This window comes from Chiloscyllium punctatum, chromosome 19 (genome assembly GCF_047496795.1).
Source record: "Chiloscyllium punctatum isolate Juve2018m chromosome 19, sChiPun1.3, whole genome shotgun sequence".
Taxonomy (NCBI): domain Eukaryota; kingdom Metazoa; phylum Chordata; class Chondrichthyes; order Orectolobiformes; family Hemiscylliidae; genus Chiloscyllium; species Chiloscyllium punctatum.
Window position 1 is genome coordinate 77416762 of NC_092757.1, and position 21290 is coordinate 77438051.

A 21290-nucleotide genomic window follows, 5' to 3' on the forward strand; every position below is an offset into this window, starting at 1 on the left:
TTCCCCACAGCTGTCCTTGTGCTCACCACATAAACTGACTCCCAGTCGTGCAATGACATGAGTTTAAATTTTACATATCCCTCCACAGATTTATCCTTCACTGTCTCTCACTGGCGGTGCAGGCTCGAAGGGCAGAATGGCCTACTCCTGCATCTATTGTCTATTGTCTCTGTAACCTCTGCCAACCCTCAGCCCTTAAATTATCTGCAGTCTTATAATTATGGCCTTCTGCACATTCCTAATTATAATTGCCTTCCCTTCAGTTGCCTAAGCCATCAACTTTAGATTGAATAGAACCCCAAAGTTGCAAACTATCTGATTTGCATGACGATAGTGCTGAAAGTAAGAAAGTGTCAGATTTAAAGTTTTGGGGAATATTAGCCTACTCATTTCTTGACAAACAAAATTACAGTTGATCCACAACAAGATACCAAATAACTAGTGTATGGGTCTCTGGTTTCATAAAGGCATCAAGTATAAAAGCAGGAAACTTATGCAACTAAGACTGCAATTATAGAATGCATCCAGGTCTGGTCACCATGCTTAAGGACAATCTAATCCCTGTACCTTCTTAAAGAATAGTAATCAAAATGGTTCCATGGATGAGGGAATGTGACTCCATGGGGAAGTGAAAGAAACTGGGACTTTCTCCTTGAAGCCAAAGAGTTTGAGGGGCAATTAACAAGAGGGCTACAGGATTTATACTCGGGGGGGAAAAGAAATTATTCCATTAACTAATCATGCAAAAACTGAGGAATTATCGTTCAAGGATCTGTACAAGAACTGGAAGGGGAAATGTGAGCAGTGAGTACTAAAGCCCAAGAACCTGCTGCATACTAAGGTGGTGGAAGTGGTTACTATCATGGCATTGAAAGAAATTGGATTGTTGATGGAAGCAAACTTGAACAGGTAAGGGACCACAGTGGGAACACAAGAATGACCATATTGTTCAACAAAGTGCTACCCTGGAGGATGAATGGCCTCTTGTAGTGGAGGTAAATGTTGCTAATAGCCTAGGTAATACACTGATACTCCACTGGGGCTATTTTAGCAATGGACTGATAGTTTCTCTGAGCAAAAAAATGTTGCAAGGGCTATTTTCAAAACTATAAAGCATTTCAGTAAGGAGAAAATTTCTTTTAACAGGTATAAAACACTTTTGAAGGAGGCAAGTGTTGGCAATTGGCTTCTTACCTTCCCCCGTAACTATTAATTATTTCCAACTCTAAATGTGGCCAGGTAACACTTTTAAATAGCAATGTTTACTTCAACTTGACATGAGACTGAAGACCAGCAAGTTATTTAAGTCTAATTCACTTATAATTAGAGTTCCCAACATTGCTATTTACTTCAGTAGCATTTCAAGTTGAGCAATGCCACCAGTGGGAGGAGCTGCAGATATTTTTGTTGCCTTTTTAAATTTATTTTTCCCCTTGCATTGAATATTTCACATTCTAAATCCTAATTCTAATTTCTAGGTCAGTAAATCTAACCTCGATGGTGAGGAAGTTCTTTGGAAGAATTCTCATAGGCAGACTATAGTTGAATTTGGAGAGTCATGCTTAATGAGGATGGCCAAAGATTTGTTGAGGAAACTAAGTGTGGTTGAGTGTAAATGCATTTTGCAGGTGGATGTCAGAACTCATAATATTTAAGCAGTATCCTGCATTGGCAAGAGCTGGAAGGTATTAGTGTAATAAGGCCACAAATTACCACCTCTAAGCTAAGAAATGTCTGAGTAAACTTTTTGTGTTGATAGCATTTTTTAAAAAAAGTTTCACCTGCTACAGTTTCTTGTCCATCAATGCCTGGAACTGGTGTCCAGTATAAACTGTCACTCTTTATAAATTTTCTGTACAGCCTGGTGTATAACACTGCCAGTGTAAGGAATACAAAGAGGAAAGCAAGGGCAGCTGCAGCCCAGGCTGCCTCCTCTGTTCGTGGTGTAGGGATGTACAATGTCCTATCTTCGTCATGATGTTGAGTTTTCTCAAGAATCCCTGCCTTTAAAGGATTTGAATCTGCACTAGCAGGTGCAGGCTGTATGTTCTGGGAAGCTGCACCTTCACATTTGCAGTTCGCCTTTGCAGAATTCACTGCTGCAGTCTCATTGCGATCATCCTGAGCATTCAGGATTGCTGTCCTGTTACTCTTTGGGATATCTGGTTCCTTCGCCTCCACTTTTTGAACTGTTCTGTCACTGCCAAACTCTCCATTGTCTAGTTCATCACTCTGCTTCATTCCAACATCATTTTTGGAAGAGGTTTCTGAAGTCTGCAATGGCTGTAGAGGTTTTGCATTTTCCCCACTCACTTTGCTTCCATTCTGAGGTATTTGACCTGTATCCTTATTGGCAGCTCGACTGTCAGGAACATGATTACTATTAGCAATAATTTTAACCATCTGCTGCTCCTTCGTGACAGGGTTCTCTAGAATTTGGCGGTTAGCTTTGTCAGTGATACTTGCACCACTTTTGACATGTTCTTGTGAAGAACTCTCAGTCCTCTGAGCTTTCACTTGTGAATCCAGTGAAGAATCTGACGTATTGTGCATTTGGTTCTGATGACGAGAATTTAGCTGTTCAACAGGGAACACGCTTGAATTCAACAGGCTGGCTGCGCTGTGCGGAAAGGTCTGTTGGCGAGTTTTACTTCCTGGTGCCTCCGAGTGAGATGCTGTGTCTACTTTCTGAAATGTGGACATCAAATTATTTCTCTTGTTCTGTTCCCCTCCCCCTATTTCCTGGTTCCCAGGAATTTTGCTCCCTGTGATTTTCTCAGAGTCTCCAGTGATTACTGCTGGTCCACTGGGCTGTCCCATTAGATTGGCTGATTGATTCACAATGGACATGTTCTTTGTGGAACCCACGTGCATCTTCCAAGAAATCTCTGCCCTGGAAGAAGTCCCATCTATGAGCCTGCTGGGCTGAGTAGGTTCTCTGAGATGAGAAGAGTCTCTTCTCCTCCTCACGATCATGTGCAGTCCTTTGCTGAGCACATTTACTCCAACTTTATTATTCCCTTTTCTTATTGCTGACTGAAGTTCACTTTTCTTAAAGTAGTCTTGCAGTTCCTGCCAAAAGAAATTTAACAGTTTTATACATGATTCTAAATGCAGGTACGTCCAAAACAAACTGTTTCAATTCCTACTCTTCCAAACAACTTGCATTTTATACCAACAAGAAACTTGTTCTTTTCCTTCAGGCATCCAGGAACAAAAGATGCAAAGACTGAGATACACACGGCCCTCTGTCAACATGACATTGGTTGCTTCAATTTCTCAGTCCCCCACCCATTCCAACTTTACCTGCTTTACCTGCACTTCACTTAATCTAGTCTACTGCATTCGCTGTTCACAACATGGGGGTCTCCTCTACATTGTGGAAATGAAGTACAGACTGGGAGACTGCTTCACAGAACATCTACATTCTGTCTGCAAGGAAGACCCTTCCAGTTCCCTTGCCAACATCTCTGTCTCAGGCCTGCTGCAGTGCTCCAGCAAAGATCAGCACTTTGTCTGTGACCTTACCCCAATCCCCAGCCTTGTTATCACATGGTTTGCCATTACACACAACCCATCGTTAGCCACTAATTATCCCCATTAGCAGCTATTCATTTTCCTGGGCTGACTGTTATCCACTCCTTTGTCTGTTCAACTGTTCTTCTCTATTTATTATTTACTCCGTCCCCTCACCCTAACTTCTACATAAAAAGCAACTTTGCCTGAGCTACCATCAGTTCTGAGGAAGGGTCACTACACCCGAACATTAACTCTGATTTCTCTCCACAGATGCTGCCAGACCAGCTGAGCTTTTCCAGCAATTTGTTTTTGTTTGCATTATATACCGTCCTCTTTGCAACCCCAGAGAATTCCAAAGTTGCTACTACTAGTTAGATATTTTTGAGGTCAATGTAAAAGCAGCTGTTTATAGGTGGGGATGTACAGTATTAACAAGAACAATTAACATCTATCTTCACATGACTTGCATATATTATCACGATAGCTGTGTGAATTCTGGCAGATACTCTCCCCCCTCCCCCCCCCACTTTTTAAATGTGACAAGGTGCCTGAGGCTAATTCTCAGCAATTCATCTGTTGTCTTGGCTTATGCAGCACATACCTGGGATTTAGGTTTGATGTGAAGCTGCATGGAACCATGTTACAGTGCCCACGACGGGGCTCCTCAGGACTTATAAATTGTTCACAATTTAATTAGTATAATTCCTGATAATTCTCCTTGTTCATTAAAATAAATCATGCACAAGAACAATTAAGCTGAAAACAAGGAACTGCATTTGTGTTTACCACTACATTATTTTAGGCCTAGGTTTTTACTAGTCTAATTGAATCCCAATCTGGAATGAGTCCAAAGTCCTTTATCTAGGCCAGCTGTATCCTAACAACTGCAAATAATTAATTCTTGCTTTCTTTGCTGAATCAGCAACTCCTTAGTGTGTTAGCTTTTATATTAAACAAAAAGGGTTAATTGCTTACATAGCATTTCTGAAGCAAGCAAATTGACTCCATCTATGGCCTTCAGCTGGCATTACATTTTGCTCTTTCAGAGGGTCAACTTACCTTCACTTGGTTTTCAGGACAGGTAACTTGATCACTGCTGGCTGATGTCAGCTTTGCTCTCCAGATCAACAGGTAATTGTAAGCACCAACCTCTTCCATTTCAGAACTGCGAGCTGGGTTTACACTCTCCCTCAGCCAAGAAACAGCTTCTGCCACATTAATCGTTGACATTTCCAAACTTTTACCCCAGGTAACTAAGGCCAGAGGCTGTCAAAATAGAACAGTGTATCTAAATTAACACAATTAGGTTTAAGATAGAAGAATTAATTCTCTTAAATGAATATTTCTTTGCGGAAAACATTTCTGCGATTGTTTTGCTAAGCACTGAGTACTTTGAATGGGATTTAGACTGAGTTTAAAAGCAGGGGCTAAAGGTTCCATTTTCACCTGCAGGGACCAGGGAACAAACTAAAGGTGGGGGAAAAGCAGGTCCATTTGAAATCAATTCAGAGTTTAAACAGAGCTCATTCTTACTGTTCCAAGGGCATTAATCCTTTGTGTGAGAGTTACAGAGTAGATGAAAACCCCCATGAGATTATGCCTTGTGAGCTCAAACCTCTGGCTGGTGCCCCCACAGTTTGGGGAGCCTGGAAAGAATTAACAGCTAAAACTTTACAGTGCTTTGCTATAAATTGTTTTCAGATCATTTTTATTCCCAATCTCTCCTAATGTATGCAAACTACATTCAGTGCTATCCCTTGCATTTTGCGTTCGGCAACTGTGTTCCCAGCCAATTGCCCAATACGTGAATCCATAATGAGTTTCACTGGAGATTAGCTATGAAGGAATCATTGATGGAATGGGAGGAAATCCATATGTAGCCTCCACCTCTTGCAGTATTACCTGGGTGAGGTGCTTACCCATTGCTGACTTAGATTGAGATGTGGAGTGATGATGTGCTGGTACTTGCATGCTCTTGCCAGTAGGGAGAGCTCCTCCTTCAATCTGGGGTGAACACATGGATGATAAAGGAAAGCTACCCCACCTCGCTAGACAAGAAAACAAAACAATTAAAAACACAGTGAAAGCAATTCAGTAACGTTTTACCAAAAAATGCAAGGTTATGAGTGAAAAAACCTCCCGAGAGTTTGTTCAACATAGACATGATCGGGTGGAATAGATTTACTGCTGGAGAGGTGGAAACTGGAGTTAGGCCTGAGAGAGAAGGGGGGCAGATTTCTGGCACATACTGTCCAGGCTTGAGAAGCTAATTTATCACTGTCTGTCCAGAGTACTGCCCATTAAATATGGAATAGTTAGGCATCAGTGTATTTAATGACAGCCAATGAGATTGCTAGAAATTAACACTATTAGACAGTTAATGTTGCCAAATGAGATTACTTAAAAGCATCAGTACAACACTTTTTGGTTTGAGAAACATCCTTTCTGTTTCTCACCATTATTTAAATGGTGCTATATTGGGAAGTTGGTATGTTCTTGTACACTAGCCAGGTACAAGGCGCAACTAGAAGGTAAATGGTATACTGGCCTTCATTGCAAGAGGATTTGAGTTTGTAAGAAGGAATTCAGAACCTTGGGGTGATCACACCTGATTATTATGAACAGTGTTGGTCTCCCTTCCTAACAGAGGATCATCTTGCCAGAAACATGATCACTAGGTTGATACCAGGGATGGCAGGACTATCCTATGAGGAGACTTTGGTTTGATTGGGCCTGTATTCACTACAGTTTAGAAGGATGGTTGGGGGGGGTGGGAACACAGCCATGGTAATGCAGATGTGGAGAACACACTCTGCTCACTGGATGAGGATCTCCTTTGACTATGCGTATCATGCTACAATGTGAGCTGATGCTCATGTTATCACTGATGTGTAGTTCAATATCTCTTTAATCATTCAGTATTTTTCATTCATCCTTCCTTTCTTTAAGTAAGTTGTCCTTAGCATCTCAACTAATGTACAGGACAGTACCAGTATGATCTTTCTTAATGTAGATTTTATTGCAAAGATTAATAGGTGGACATGAACTAAGTTGTCTGGCTTCTTTGGATTGAAGTGTTCCTTTGCAGAAAGTCAGCTGGTGAATGATGAACTAGAATCAGTCTTTGTGCACTTGTTATACTTATTTACAGATTTACACATTCTGAGCATATACTACCCCACCCAGCAGCTGCAGTTTTAGTCTGTCTGTTTATGGGATCAATCCCCAGTTAATGCCCACCACTTGGATACAATTAAGCAATGATTATATGTTTACATAGAAGATGAGTTGTACCAAAAAAAAACGTATCTGACTGAGAAAAAAAAGATAGAAAAGAAGCTTTCACGTGTTGGCTGCTGCCCAATATAATGCCTATAAGGATGGATGGTACCAATGATTGACATGTAATCCTGGGGACTCTTTGGTAAATGGTGTGATTATCTATGGCTCTTTTCTGTGTTTGCATGCTTAGAGTGCAAAAGTGCATCCTATGGACAGTCATCAGATAACTTATTAATTTTGGATTTGAACTGCAAATCTCTTTGCACTCAAACTATCGCATGAACACATCCTTCATCTTGCTGAAATGCTTGGCCTATGTGGTCACTCTGCACTGAGCAGGGGAATTCCAACTCCTTAGTAGATTTTGAAACTGCATTTTTAAAATCATTTCATTAAGAGCTAATTTTTCTAAAGACTGTGAAAGGGAGGCTGCTTTTTAACAAAGAGGGTTCAGAAAAGATTTACCAGGATGTTGCTGGGTATGGAGGGTTTGAAATACGAGGGGAGGCTGGGACCTTTTTCACTGGAGTACAGGAAGTTGAGAGGTGACTTTAAAGAGGTTTATGACATGGTGAGGGACATAGATAAGATGAATAGCAAAGGTCTTTTCCCTCAATTGGGGGAGATCAAAACCAGGAGGCATAATTGGAAGATTAGAGGAGAAACATTTAAAAAGGACATGAGGGGCAATGTTTTACACAGTGGACAGTGCGTGGAATGAACTGTCAGAGGAAGTGATGGTTGAAGGTACAGTTACAACATTTAAAAGACATTTGGATAAGTACAACCAGGGGAAAGATTTGGAAGGATATGGGCCAAACGCAAGCAGGTGGGAAGAGTTTAGTTTTGGAATATGATCAACGTGGACTAGTTAGACCAAAGGGTCTGTTTCCAAGCTGTAAGTCACTGAATATATTCAATATTTAACACTTTAAAGGCTTCAAGAGAAATGGTAATGAGACAGAGGATCAGCCAATGATAATAGCAAGTGATACAGCAGGCTCCAAGGGTTGAATGGCCTACTGCTGCTCCTAGTTGCCATGCAAATTAGTGCATGATACTTTTTAATGAAGTAGCAATTAAATGATGTAATAACTCTGAAAATCAGTGCAAAGTGTTAGTATTAATGTTAAACTGATTCAAGTTATTTTGCTTTCCCAGAATGCAGTTTACACATGGCCATAAATAACAAATGCTGAAAATGTGTTGCTGGAAAAGCGCAGCAGGTCAGGCAGCATCCAAGGAGCAGGAAAATTGACGTTTTGGGCATGAGCCCTTTCTCAGGAATTCGCCTGCTCCTTGGATACTGCCTGACCTGCTGTGCTTTTCCAGCAACACATTTTCAGCTCTGATCTCCAGCACCTACAGTCCTCACTTTCTCCATAAATAACAAATGGCCAGCCAACATTGTGGCATAGTTACTGAGCCTGATACTTAACTCAATAGCTCTGCATAGATAATTATCTATAGCCTCACTTGCACAGATATTCATCACCTCAACTTTCTCTATTATTCTGCTGCCTGAGACTCTAATCTGGTCATCCACTATTTTCCATTGCTCATCTTCAGATAATGTTCTAACTGTTCATGCTAAGAGTGGTATCTCTCACCCTTCCCCTTTTGCAGACTTAACAAACACTCGTGTGATTAAAGTTTCATTTGAAAGCAAGCTCAAATGTATCAAATGAATAATTCAGTACCTGCAGGTTGTGAACCCAGCGCTGAGGAGGGACATACAAGTATTCTCCATATGCTGCCCAGTTAGGTCGAAACATGCCACTATCCAATTCAAAAAGAAAAATAAATAAAGTCGTGTTAATAAAATGCTTTGTAGTGGGCTGCCTCCCTCACACACCATTAGCTAGTCTATTAATTCATTGAAGTTCTGATTCTCTGGCTTAACAATATCAACTTGCAAAGTATGAGAAACTGCATTAAAAATATTCCAACTTCAGCTCCTCAACCTTGTCTGCAGAAGGTGTAAATCTGGAAGAATTCACTAACACAGATTATCAAAACTAATTTACTGAAAAGTCTGTCATGAAATGTGAATAACATCAACTGTTGTAAAAACAGCTGAAGTTGGACAATTCTGACTCAAGGTCATTGATCGGAATTTTCTGATTCTTGCTCCACTATTGCCAAACGTACGTAAAATTTGCAGCATTTTCTATTTCAGATTTACAACATGAACAATATCTTTGCTTTTTAGCAATCAGAATTGTAATGTACTTTAATTTAATACTTGGAAAGGGTTACGTTGCTCTGATGTGATACTTTGAGCTTCCTGGACTGTCCTAATTTTTTTTTAAAAATCAAATAATTATGTAAAGCAATGTGCTAGACTGATACCTTTTTAGAACATTATTTGGGGCTCAAAGGTTATGGAGAGCTGGAAGAAAAGTGGAGTAGAGCAGAGATCAGCTAAGATGTTAAACAACGGCATAGCCATTTTGAGAAACTAAGGAGATATTCCTGGTCCCATTGCTTGTGTTCAATCTAAATCACTGATAATATTGCAGTTTACTGGCAGTTGCAATGATCTGTGTGGCACAATCTTTAGTTTACAAAAGGCAAAGTTATTCAAAAACTGTTGGATAATTATTTCATTTTAGTTTCTAGTTTTGCAGTCTGAGAATCAGTGTAAGTAGGGGCTTATCTTACCTGGTCTATCAGCTGCTGGATGCTTTGGGCTTGGCTATGGGATCAAATAAACAATGACAAAGCTTCCCAGGAAATGGAGGGAGGCAGCTTTCATCGAAGTCGGTGGGAAACTCCATCACTTCTTTGCCAACCATAAAATCTAGTCCAATAAGTGACTGAGTCTCAATTTAAAATGATGGTTGGGGCCGATATAAAAGCAAGGTCAAAGAATGTTGCATCCTGTGCAGTGTAACCTGTATGCCTTACTCTGTCCAAGTTTTCCTCTCCCAGTGATCTGCTTTCCCCTCCCCCACCTCATCCCAGTTCCAAACTTCCAGCTCAGCACTGTCCCCAAGACTTGTCCTACCTGCCTATCTTCTTTTCCACCTATTCACTCCGCCCTCCACCCACTCACCTATTGTACTCTATGCTACTTTCTCCCCACCCCCACCCTCCTCTCACTTATCCCTCCACCCTTCAGGCTCACTTCCTGTATTCCTGATGACGGGCTTTTGCCCGAAACATCGATTCTACTGCTCCTCAGATGCTGCCTGACCTGCTGTGCTCTTCCAGCACCACTAATCCAGAAATGCTTGTATTTATGTACATGTGACAATAATCAAAGTGAAGTTTAGCTGTGCATTACTATAAATGCTCAAGGGTTCTGCTAAATTATTTATATAGAAGCCAAAATAATAATATTGTTTTTATGCTTCAAATTCACCTTGGGGCCCCCATCCATTTTCTTAATTCAAGGCTGATTCTTCCAAAAACGACTGGTTTTTAGTGAGAATTCAATAATAAAAGAGAAGCCCAGTGAGGCAATTGTAGCCAAAATGAAACTCTTGATCTACATAAACTTCTGGAGTCAAATCGAATTAGTGCACAGCCTCCAATGGGGAATTTCTGTACCTTTACATCACTTTCACAAAGTCTATTGTCACTTTCCCCATGGCAACCCAGAAAGCAGGGGGAGCTGGGAAGAGAAAACATCCACTGCAAAGCCAGCTCCTACAGCAAAGCTTTCAATGGTATATGGGGGTGGAGGGGCATCAGGCTGGGCAATGAGATAGCAGTAAATATTGTTCAGCATCTCTTTTGCCCAAGGAATCACAGAAGATGCTTATTCTATGTGTAATGTAATCAAAATTTTAAGCCCGAATTCAAGGTGTCAACCTGGTGAAGCTACCAAACGTGACTACTTAAAGAACAAAGAACAGCACAGGAACAGGTCCTTTGGCCCTCCAAGCCTATGCTGATCCATACTGTCTATCTAAATCAGCTGCCTCTTTTCCCAAGGGTTTGTATCCCTCTGCTCCCTGCCCATTCATGCATCTGTCTAAATACATCTTAAGTGACACTATCATTCACACCTCTACCACTTCCACTGGCAACGCATTCCATGCACCCACCACCCTCTGCGTAAAGAACTTCCCACGTATATCTCCTCTAAACTTTGCCCCCCTCACTTTGGATTAGTGACCCCTAGTAATTGAGTCCCCCATTCTAGGAAAAAGTTTCTTGCTATCCATCCTGTCTACACCTCTCATGATTTTGTAGACCTCAATCAGGTTCCCCTCTCAACCACCTTCTTTCCAATGAAAATAATCCCAATCTATTCAACCTCTCCTCATAGCTAGCACCTTTCATACCAGGCAACATCCTGGTGAACCTCCTCTGCACCTCTCCAAAGCATTCACATCATTTTGGTAATAGGGCGATCAGAACTGTACACAGTATTCCAAATGGGGCCAAACTAAAGTCTTGTATAATTGTAATATGACCTGCCAACTCTTGTAATCAATACCCCATCTGATGAAGGAAAGCTTGACATATGCCACCTTGACCACTCTACTGATATGCGTTGCCACCTACAGAAAACAATGGACCTGAACACCCAGATCACGCTGTATATCAATTTTCCCCAGGACCTTTCCATTTACTGTATAGTTCACTCTGGAACTGCATCTTCCAAAATGCATCACCCCACTTTTATCCAGGTTGAACTCCATCTGCCATTTCTCTGCCCAACTCTCCAATCTATCTACATTCTGCTGTATTCTCTGGCAGTCCCATTCACTACTCCACCAATCTTAGTGTCATCTGCAAACTTGTTAATGAGGCAACCTACACCTTCCTAGGTCACTAATAGCATGCTGGCCTTCATAACGAGGAATTGAGTATAGAAGCAAAGAGGTCCTTCTGCAGTTGTACAGGGCCCTGGTGAGACCTCATCTGAAGTATTGGGTGCAGTTTTGGTCTCCAAATTTGAGGAAGGACAATCTGGCTATTGCAGGAGTGCAGTGTAGGTTCATGAGGTCAATTTCCGGAAAAGAGGGACTATCATATGTTGAAAGATTGGAGTGACTGGGCTTGTATACACTTGAGTTTAGAACGATGAGAGGGGATCTGATTGAAATGTATAAGATTATTAAAGGATTGGACACTCTGGAGGCAGGAAGCATGTTTCCGCTGATGGGTGAGTCCAGAACCAGAGGACACCATTAAAAAATAAGGGGTAGGCCAGTTAGAACAGAGTTGAGGAGAAACTTCTTTACCCAGAGAGTGGTGGATATGTGGAATGCTCTGTCTCAAGGCAATGTAGGCCAAGTCTCTGGATACTTTCAAGAAAGAGATGGATAGAGCTCATAAGGATAGTGGAATCAAGAGTTATGGGGATAAGGCAGGAACAGGATTCTGATTGTGGGTGATCAGCCATGATTATAATGAATGGTAGTGCTGGCTCAAAGGGCCGAATGGCCTTCTCCTGCACTGATTATCTATTCCTCCAAATCATTTATGTATATCACAAACAACAGTAATCCTAGCACGGATCCTTTGGGACACCACTGGTCACAGGTCTCCGTTTTGAGAAGCTCCTTTCACTACTACTCTCTGACTCCTGTTGCCCAGCCAATTCTCTATCAATCTAGCGAGATGGATAGCTACCTGGACCCCATGCAACTCCACCTCCTTCATCAACCTACCATGGGGAACCTTATCAAATGCCTTACTGAGGTCCATGTATATGACATCAACATCCCTTCCCTCATCAATCAACTTTGTCACCTCTTCAAAGAATTCTATTAGGTTTGTAAGACATGACCTTCCCTGCACAAAACCATGCTGCCTATCACTGATAAGCCCATTTTCTTCCAAATAGGTATTTCTCCTATCCTTTAGTATCTTCTCCAGTAGCCTCCCTACTACTGACATCAGGCTCACAGGTCTGTAATTACCTGGATTGCCCCTACTCCCCTCCTTAAACAAGAGGACAACATTAAAAATTCTCCAGTCCTCTGGGACCTCCTCTGTGTTCAAGGATGCTGCAAAGATATCTGTTAAAGCCCCAGCTATTTCCTCTCTTGCTTCCCTCAGTAACCTGGGATGGATGCCATCTGGTCCTGGGGACTTGTCCACCTTAATACCTTTTAGAATACACAACACTTCCTCTCTCCTTATGACAACATGACCTAGAGTAATTGAAGATCTATTCCTAACCTCAACATCCGCCATGTCGTCTCCTTGGTGAATACTGAAGCAAAGTGCTTATTAAGAATCTCACCCATTTTCTCTGACTCCATGCATAACTTTCCTCCTTTGCCCTTGAGTGGGCCAACCCTTTCCCTTGTTACCCTCTCGCTCCTTATATATGAATAAAAGGCTTTGGGGTTTTCCTTAACCCTGCTCACTAAGGATATCTCATGACCTCTTTTAGCCCTCTTAATTCCTCATTTCAGATTGGTCCTACATTCCCAATATTTTTCTAAAGCTTCGTCTGACTTCAGTCGCTTAGACCCTTATGTACACATCCTTTTTCCTCTTAGCTAGTCTCTCAATTTCACCTGTCATCCATGGTTCCTAATCTTGGACTTTTGTATCCTTCATGTTCACAGGAACATATCTGTCCTGAATTCTAATCAACCTGTCTTTAAAAGCCTCCCCCACATGTTGAATGTGGATTTCCCTTCAAACAGTTACTCCCAAATTACATTCCCCAGCTCCTACCGAATTTTGGTACAGTTAGCCTTCCCCCAGTTTCACACTCTTCCTTTAGGACCACTCTCTTCTTTGTCCATGAGTATTCTAAAACTTATGGAATTGTGATCATTATTCCCAAAATAATCTCCCACTGAAACTTCAGCCACCTGGCCGGGCTCATTTCCTAACAGCAGGTCCAGTATGGCCCCTTCACGAGTTACACTACTTACACACTGCTCTAGAAAACCCTCCTGGATGCTTCTTACAAATTCTGCTCCATCCAATCCTATCACACTAAGTGAATCCCAGTCAATGTTGGGAAAATTAAAATCTCCCATTACCACCACCCTGTTGCTCCTTCATCTTTCTATGATCTCTCTACATAGTTGTACTTCTCCCAATAGTGAACATGAGATAGGCCTGTAGTAAGCCCCAACATTGTTACCGTATCCTTCCTATTTCTGCGCTCTGCCCATATTGCCTCACTGCTCGAGTCCTTCATAGTGCCCTCCCTCAGCCCAGTTGTGATATCCTCTTTGACCAGTAATGCAACTCCTCCATCCCTTTTACTTCCCTCTCTCCTCTGCCTCAAGCATCGATACCCTGGGACGTTTAGTTGCCAATCATACCCTTCCCTCAACCAAGTCTCAGTGATAGCGATAACTGAGGGGAGCAGGAGGGCAGAACCAATGCACCTCATCTAGGCTCTGCAGAGCCTAGCACATCCAGTTGTGAACAGTGGTGGACCCTTAAACAACTCACTGGAAGAGAGGGCTCCACAGATGTCCCCATGCTCAATGCTGGAAGAGCCCAACATAGAGGAAAAGATAAGGCTGAAAATTCACAGCACTTCTGGCTAAAGATTGCTGAGTGGATGATCCATCTCAGCCTCCTCCCGTGCACCCCAACATCACAGATACCAGTCTTCAGCCAATTCAAATCATTGTGTGATATCAAGAAATGGTTGGAGGGACAGGATACTGTAAAGGCTCTGGGTCCTGACAACATCTGCCAATACTACTGAGGACTTGCTGGTCCCCGAGCCAAGCTGTTCCAGTACAGTTAGTATAACACTGACATCTACCTGACAGATTGGAAAATTGCCCAGATATGTCCTGTACACAAAATGCAGGATAAAGCATGGAAAAAAGCACTGAATTCCAGAACTGAGGTGAAAGAGACTGCCCTTAACATCAAGGCTGCATTCAACTGAGTGTGGCATCAAGGAGCCCTGGCTAAACTGGAATCAATTGGTATCAGGGACAAACACTACTGGCTAGAGTCACGCCAGGCATGTAGGATGGTTGTGATTGTTGAAGGTCAGTCATCTCAGTAAACATTCCTCAGGGTCGTGTCCTTGGCCTAACCACCTTTATTTATCAAAGATCTTCTGTCTATCATAAGGTCAGAAGTGATGATGTTCACCGATGATGGACATTACACAATCACCATTTGTGAGTCCTCAGATACTGAAGCAGTCAGTGTTCAAATGCAACAAGATCTGGATAATATCCAACCTTTGGCTGACAAATGGCAAGTAACATTCATACCACACAAATGCCAGACTCTGAACATAAGGGGTAGGGGTTAGGTTGTCTCTTAACACTGAATAGTGTTACTATCACTGAATCCTCCACAATCAATATCCTAAGAGTTACCACTGACCAGAAACTCACCTGGACTTGCCACTTAAATGTATCAGCTACAACAGAAGGTCAGAGGCTAGGAATATTATGGCAGGATATTCACTTCCTGCCAACCCAAAGACTGTCCACCATCAACAAGGCACAAGTCAGGAGTGTGATAGCATACTCCCCATTTGTCTGGAAACGGGGTGCATCTTCAGCAACACTCAAGAGGCTTTGACACCATCTATGACAAAGCAGCCCATTTGACTGGCACACCAACAAGTATCCACTTCCTCCACCACCGACACTCAGTAACACCAATGTGCTATCTACAAGATGCATTGCAGAAATTCACCAAAGATCCTTACGCAACACCTTCCAAACACATGACCATTGCCAGCTAGAAGAATAAAGGCAACAGATACATGGGATCACTACCACCTGTAAGCTCCCCTCCAAGCCACTCACCATCCTGACTTGGAAATATATCGCTGTTCCTTCACTATCACTGGGTCAAAATCCTGGAATTCCCTCCCTAATGGCATTGTGGGTAAACCTACAACATCTGGACTGCAGTGGTTTAAGAAGGCAGCTCACCACCTCCTCAAGGGCAACTAGGGATGGGGAATAAAAATGTAAAATCATATACAGAAAGTGACATCTAGAGATGAAAAGGAAAATAGATTGAGAGATAAAAGACTAAGAAAAAGTTAAAATCAAAGCTTTAAGAAATCTATAGGAATTAAACATTGAAGAAATGAGATTCAGAAGCTTTAAAACTAGAGATGATGCTTATATTTAAGACTTTGCACGTTAACAATTCATTACACCTCAAGGGAGAAACCTTTGGGAAAGGTTAATGTGAATGTTTCAATGGACAATCTGACAAGATATGGTATGGTGAAACTTGGGGAAGAGCTGGATAACAAAATCAACTATGTGCGAGGTCTCTGTGTGTTTCACATCTCAATAACTTCACCATAATGTCTCACAGAATCCAATCCAGTCGACAGAATGGTACAGGTTACTGCCTTCAGAGATGTGCTGGACTTGTACTCATGGTGCAACTCCAATGATAGCATTCCAGATTCTTGTGAAACAAATCATGCTCATTCTGCATCCAAAAACACTATAATAGAGACCTAGTCTGTGTGGGTCAAATATAGCAAAACACATGTTCTCTGGTTTATCTCATTTACAAATTGCATATTTTTAAATAGCTTATAATCCACAAGGAAACTATTCTTTGACAACACTTCCCAAACAGGGAACTGCTACAACCTAAAAAGCAACAACAGCGATATGTTTCCTTCCCAAGCTAATCACCATCCTGACTGGAAAATACATCACTGTTGCTGGGTCAAAATCCTGGAATTCCCCTTCTAATGGCAGTCTGGGTGTACCTCCACCAGAAAGACTGCAGCATTGGCTCAACACCCAATTAAAACAATTAGTTTTTTACAGTATTTCTGACCCTACTGAATATTAAAGATTATAGAGTCATAGAGATGTACAGCATGGAAACAGACACTTCGGTCTAACCCGTCCATGCCGACCAGATATCCCAACCCAATCTAGTCCCACCTGCCAGCACCCGGCCCATATCCCTCCAAACCCTTCCTATTCATATACCCATTCAAATGCCTTGTAATTGTACCAGCCTCTACCACATCCTCTGGCAGCTCATTCCATACATGTACCACCCTGGTCTCTTTTATATCTTTCCCCTCTCACCCTAAACCTATGCCCTCTAGTTCTGGACTCCCCGACCCCAGGGAAAAGACTTTGCCTATTTATCCTATCCATGCCCCTCATAATTTTGTAAACCTCTATAAGGTCACCCCTCAGCCTCCGATGCTCCAGGCAAAACAGCCCTAGCCTGTTCAGCCTCTCCCTGTAGCTCAGATCCTCCAACCCTGGCAACATCCTTGTAAATCTTTTCTGAACCCTTTCAAGTTTCACAACATCTTTCCGATAGGAAGGAACCAGAATTGCATGCAATATTCCAACAGTGGCCTAACCAATGTCCTGTACAGCCGCAACATGACCTCCCAACACCTGTACTCAATACTCTGACCAATAAAGGAAAGCATACCAAACACCTTCTTCACTATCCTATCTACCTGCGACTCCACTTTCAAGGAGCTATGAACCTGCACTCCAAGGTCTCTTTGTTCAGCAACACTCCCTCAGACGTTACCATTAAGTGTATAAGTCCTGCTAAGGTTTACTTTCCCAAAATGCAGCACCTCGCATTTATCTGAATTAAACCCCATCTGCCACTTCTCAGCCCATTGGCCCATCTGGTCAAGATCCTGTTGTAATCTGAGGTAACCCTCTTAGCTGTCCACTACACCTCCAATTTTGGTGTCATCTGCAAACTTACTAACTGTACCTCTTATGCTCACATCCAAATCATTTATGTAAATGACGAAAAGTACAGGGCCCAGCACCGATCCTTGTGGCACTCCACTGGTCACAGGCCTCCAGTCTGAAAATCAACCCTCCACCACCACCCTCTGTCTTCTACCTTTGAGCCAGTTCTGTATCCAAATGGCTCGTTCTCCCTGTATTCCATGAGATCTAACCCTGCTAATCAGTCTCCCATGGGGAACTTTGTTGAACGCCTTACTCAAGTCCATATAGATCACATCTACTGCTCTGCCCTCATCAATCTTCTTCGTTATTTCTTCAAAAACCTCAATCAAGTTTGTGAGACATGATTTCCCACGCAAAAAGCCATGTTGACTATCCAGAATCTGTCCTTGCCTTTCCAAATACATGTATATCCTGTCCCTCAGGATTCCCTCCAACAACTTGCCCACCACCGAGGTCAGGCTCACTGGTCTATAGTTCCCTGGCTTGTCCTTACCATCCTTCTGAAACAGTGGCACCACGTTTACCAACCTCCAGTCTTCTGGCACCTCACCTGTGACTATCGATGATAGAAATATCTCAGCAAGAGGCCCGGCAATCACTTCTCTAGCTTCCCACAGTGTTCTTGGGTACACCTGATCAGGTCCTGGGGATATCCACTTTTAACCATTTCAAGACATTCAGTAGTTCCTCCTCTGTAATCTGGACATTTTGCAAGATGTCACCATCTATTTCCCTACAATCTATATCTTCCATATCCTTTTCCACAGTAAATACTGATGCAAAATATTAATTCAGTATCTCCCCCATTTTCTGTGGCTCCACACAAAGGCCGCCTTGCTCATCTTTGAGGGGATTCTGGATTAATGGTGCTGGAAAAGCACAGCAGTTCAGGCAGCATCTGAGGAGCAGTTTTGCCCGAAATGTCGATTTTACTGCTCCTCGGATGCTGCCTGAACTGCTGTGCTCTTCCAGCACCACTAATCCAGAATCTGGTTTCCAGCACTTGCAGTCATTGTTTTTACCTCGTTGATTTTAACCCTACTGCAAGGATGCCTAGCTTGAAGAAGTTTTCCTCACCTGATCTTCAAGGGGCCCTATTCTCTCCCTAGTTACCCTTTTGTCCATAATATATTTGTAAAACCCCTTTGGATTCTCCTTAACTCTATTTGCCAACGCTATCTCATGTCCCCGTTTTGCCCTCCTGATGTCCCTCTTAAGTATGCTCCTACTTTCTTTATACTCTAAGGATTCACTCCATCTATCCTGTCTGTACCCGACATATGCTTCCTTCTTTTTCTCAACCAAATCCTCAATTCTTTTTAGTCATCCAGCATTCCCTATAGTTACCAGCCTTCCCTTTCACCCTGACAGGAATATACTTTCTCTGGATTCTTAATATGTCATTTCTGAAGGCATTGTGGGAAGCCTGAGGATTGGGAAGCCTTTAAAAACCAGGAGAGGATAATTAAAACACAAAACAAGGTGGGAGAGAAGATGAAAGCTGGCTAGTGATAAAAGGTGATAGCAAGATTATTTTCAGTTCTATAAAAGTAAGCATGGACATCGGTCTGCTGGGCTATAAGGCCAGAGAAACAATAAGGGTGGCATGGCAGCTCAGTAGTTAGCACTGCTGCCTCACAGTGCCAGGTACCCGGGTTCGATTCTGGCCTCTGAAGACTATCTGTGTGGAGTCTGCACAGTCTCCCTGTGTCTGAGTGGGTTTCCTCTGTTATCCTCCAAAGGATGTGCAGGTCAGGGGAAATTGGCCGTGCTAAATTGCCCATAGGTGCATTAGTCAGGGGTAAATATAGGGAACTGAATCTGGGTGGGTTACTCTTCAGAGGGTTGGTGTGGACATGTTGGGCCGAAGGACCTGTTTCCACACTGTAGGGAACTAATCTAATAGGGAACAAAGAAATGGCAGAGGAACTGAGTAGGTACTTTGCATCAATTTTTACTGTGGAAGATACCAGCAGCATACCAGAACTTCAAGAGAGTCAGGGGGCAGAGGTGAGTGTCATCAGCAAGGAGGTGGTGTTGGGGAAGCAAAGTTCTGAGAGTAGAGAAATCTCCCAGACTGGATGGACTACACTAGGAGAAAGTGAGGACTGCAGATGCTGCTGGAGATCAGAGTCGAAAAGCGTGGTGCTGGAAAAACACAGCCATTCAGGCAGCATCTGATGAGCAGGAGAGTCGACGTTTCGAGCATAAGCTCTTCGGCAGGAATGTTGGGGGTGACCCAAGAGGGCTGAGGGAAAGATAGCTGGGAGTGCAATAGGTAGATGAAGGTTGGGGGTTGGGATTGATAGTGATAGGTCGGAGAGGAGGGTGGAGCGGATAGGTGGGAAGGAAGATGGATAGGTGGGACAGTTCAAGAGAGCGGTGCCAAATTGGGAGGTTGGATCTGGGATAAGGTGGGGGGGGGGGAATGGAAAATGAAGAAACTGGTGAAATCGATTTTGATCCTGCGTGGTTGGAGGGTTCCATTGCAGAAAATGAGGCGTTCTTCCTCCAGGCATCGAGTGGCTAGAGTTTGGAAGTGGAGGAGGCCCAGGACTTGTATGTCCTTGACAGAGTGGGAAGGGGAGTTGAAGTGTTCAACCACAGAGTATGGGGTTGTTTAGTGCCTGTGTCCCAGAGATGTTCTCTGAAACGTTCCGCAAGTTGGTGTCCTGTCTCGACTCAGATGGACTAGATTTAGATTACTTACACTGTGGAAACAGGCCCTTCAGCCCAACAAGTCCACACTGACCCGCCGAAGTGCGACCCACCAAGACACATTCCCTTACATTTACCCCTTCACCTAACACTAGGGGCAATTTAGCATGGCCAATTCACCTAACCTGCTACATTTTTGGATTGTGGGAGGAAACCTACACAAACAAGGGGAGAATGTGCAAACTCCACACAGTCACCTGATGCAGGAATTGAACCCGGGTCTCTGCCGCTGTGAGGCAGCAGTGCTAACCACTGTGCCACCATGCCGCCCACTATTCCCCAGTGTTCTGGAGGTAGCTGAGAAGATTGTGGAGGTATTGGTAGTGACCTTTCAGAAATCACTGGAGCCAGGCAGGGTCCCAGAGAACTGCAAGTTCTCCAATGAAACACCACTGTTTAAGAAGGGAGCGAGGCAAAAGATGGGAAATTATGTCAGCCCGACGTCGATAAGATTTTAGAATCCAGTATTAAGGTTGAGATTGTGGAGCACTTGGAAGTTCAGGGAAAATGGCACTGAGTCAGCACGGCTTTGTCAAGGGGAGGGCATGCATGACAATTTTGGGAGAATTCTTCATGGATGTAACAAGGAGAAGGCAGGAGAATGGGGTTTGAGGAACAGATCAGCCATGATGAAATAGCAGAGCAGACTCAATGAGCCGAATGGCCTGATTCTACACCTCTATCTTTTGGTCTATTAACATATTTTGAACAGCAAAAGAGTAGTTCTAGCTGCTTTTTGAAGTCACTTTGTCATTTCTGATATAACATTTGTGTAAGTATAAAGCATCAATGAACCTTGATTAGTATGAAGAAATGAAACATTAATTTTAGTTACTGAGCATATACAATAATCACACCATTCAAAACCAACAAACATTTAGATAGTTACCAGGAAGTAGTCAACCATTACTGTATAATCAAAATCCTGCCTCAGTCAGTCTGCTTTCCCCAAACCTGGTCTGCCCCCATTAATTCCGACACAGAATATTTCAGACAATTACCTACAGTAAATTAGCGACAGTGTGCCAAGAGTCCTAGGCACACCATCAACATCAACTGCTTCATCATTGACCGTCCCCTTCCCCCCCCCCCCCCCCATCATGAGGTCAGCAGTGGGAATGTATACATACAAAGTCCAGC

General features: G+C 42.8%; 1 protein-coding gene across 1 annotated transcript in view; it reads right to left on the reverse strand.

Annotated features, from left to right (window-relative positions):
- Positions 1 to 21290, reverse strand: part of tp53i13 (tumor protein p53 inducible protein 13) — a 45570-nt gene that overhangs the window by 10064 nt on the left and 14216 nt on the right. The window contains exons 5-8 of the mRNA XM_072589755.1: positions 8502 to 8580; positions 5439 to 5567; positions 4579 to 4785; positions 1782 to 3072 (exon numbers count right to left, since the gene is read on the reverse strand). Coding sequence (XP_072445856.1) covers positions 1782 to 3072; positions 4579 to 4785; positions 5439 to 5567; positions 8502 to 8580 — 1706 coding nt within the window. The remainder of the gene's footprint in view (positions 1 to 1781; positions 3073 to 4578; positions 4786 to 5438; positions 5568 to 8501; positions 8581 to 21290) is intronic.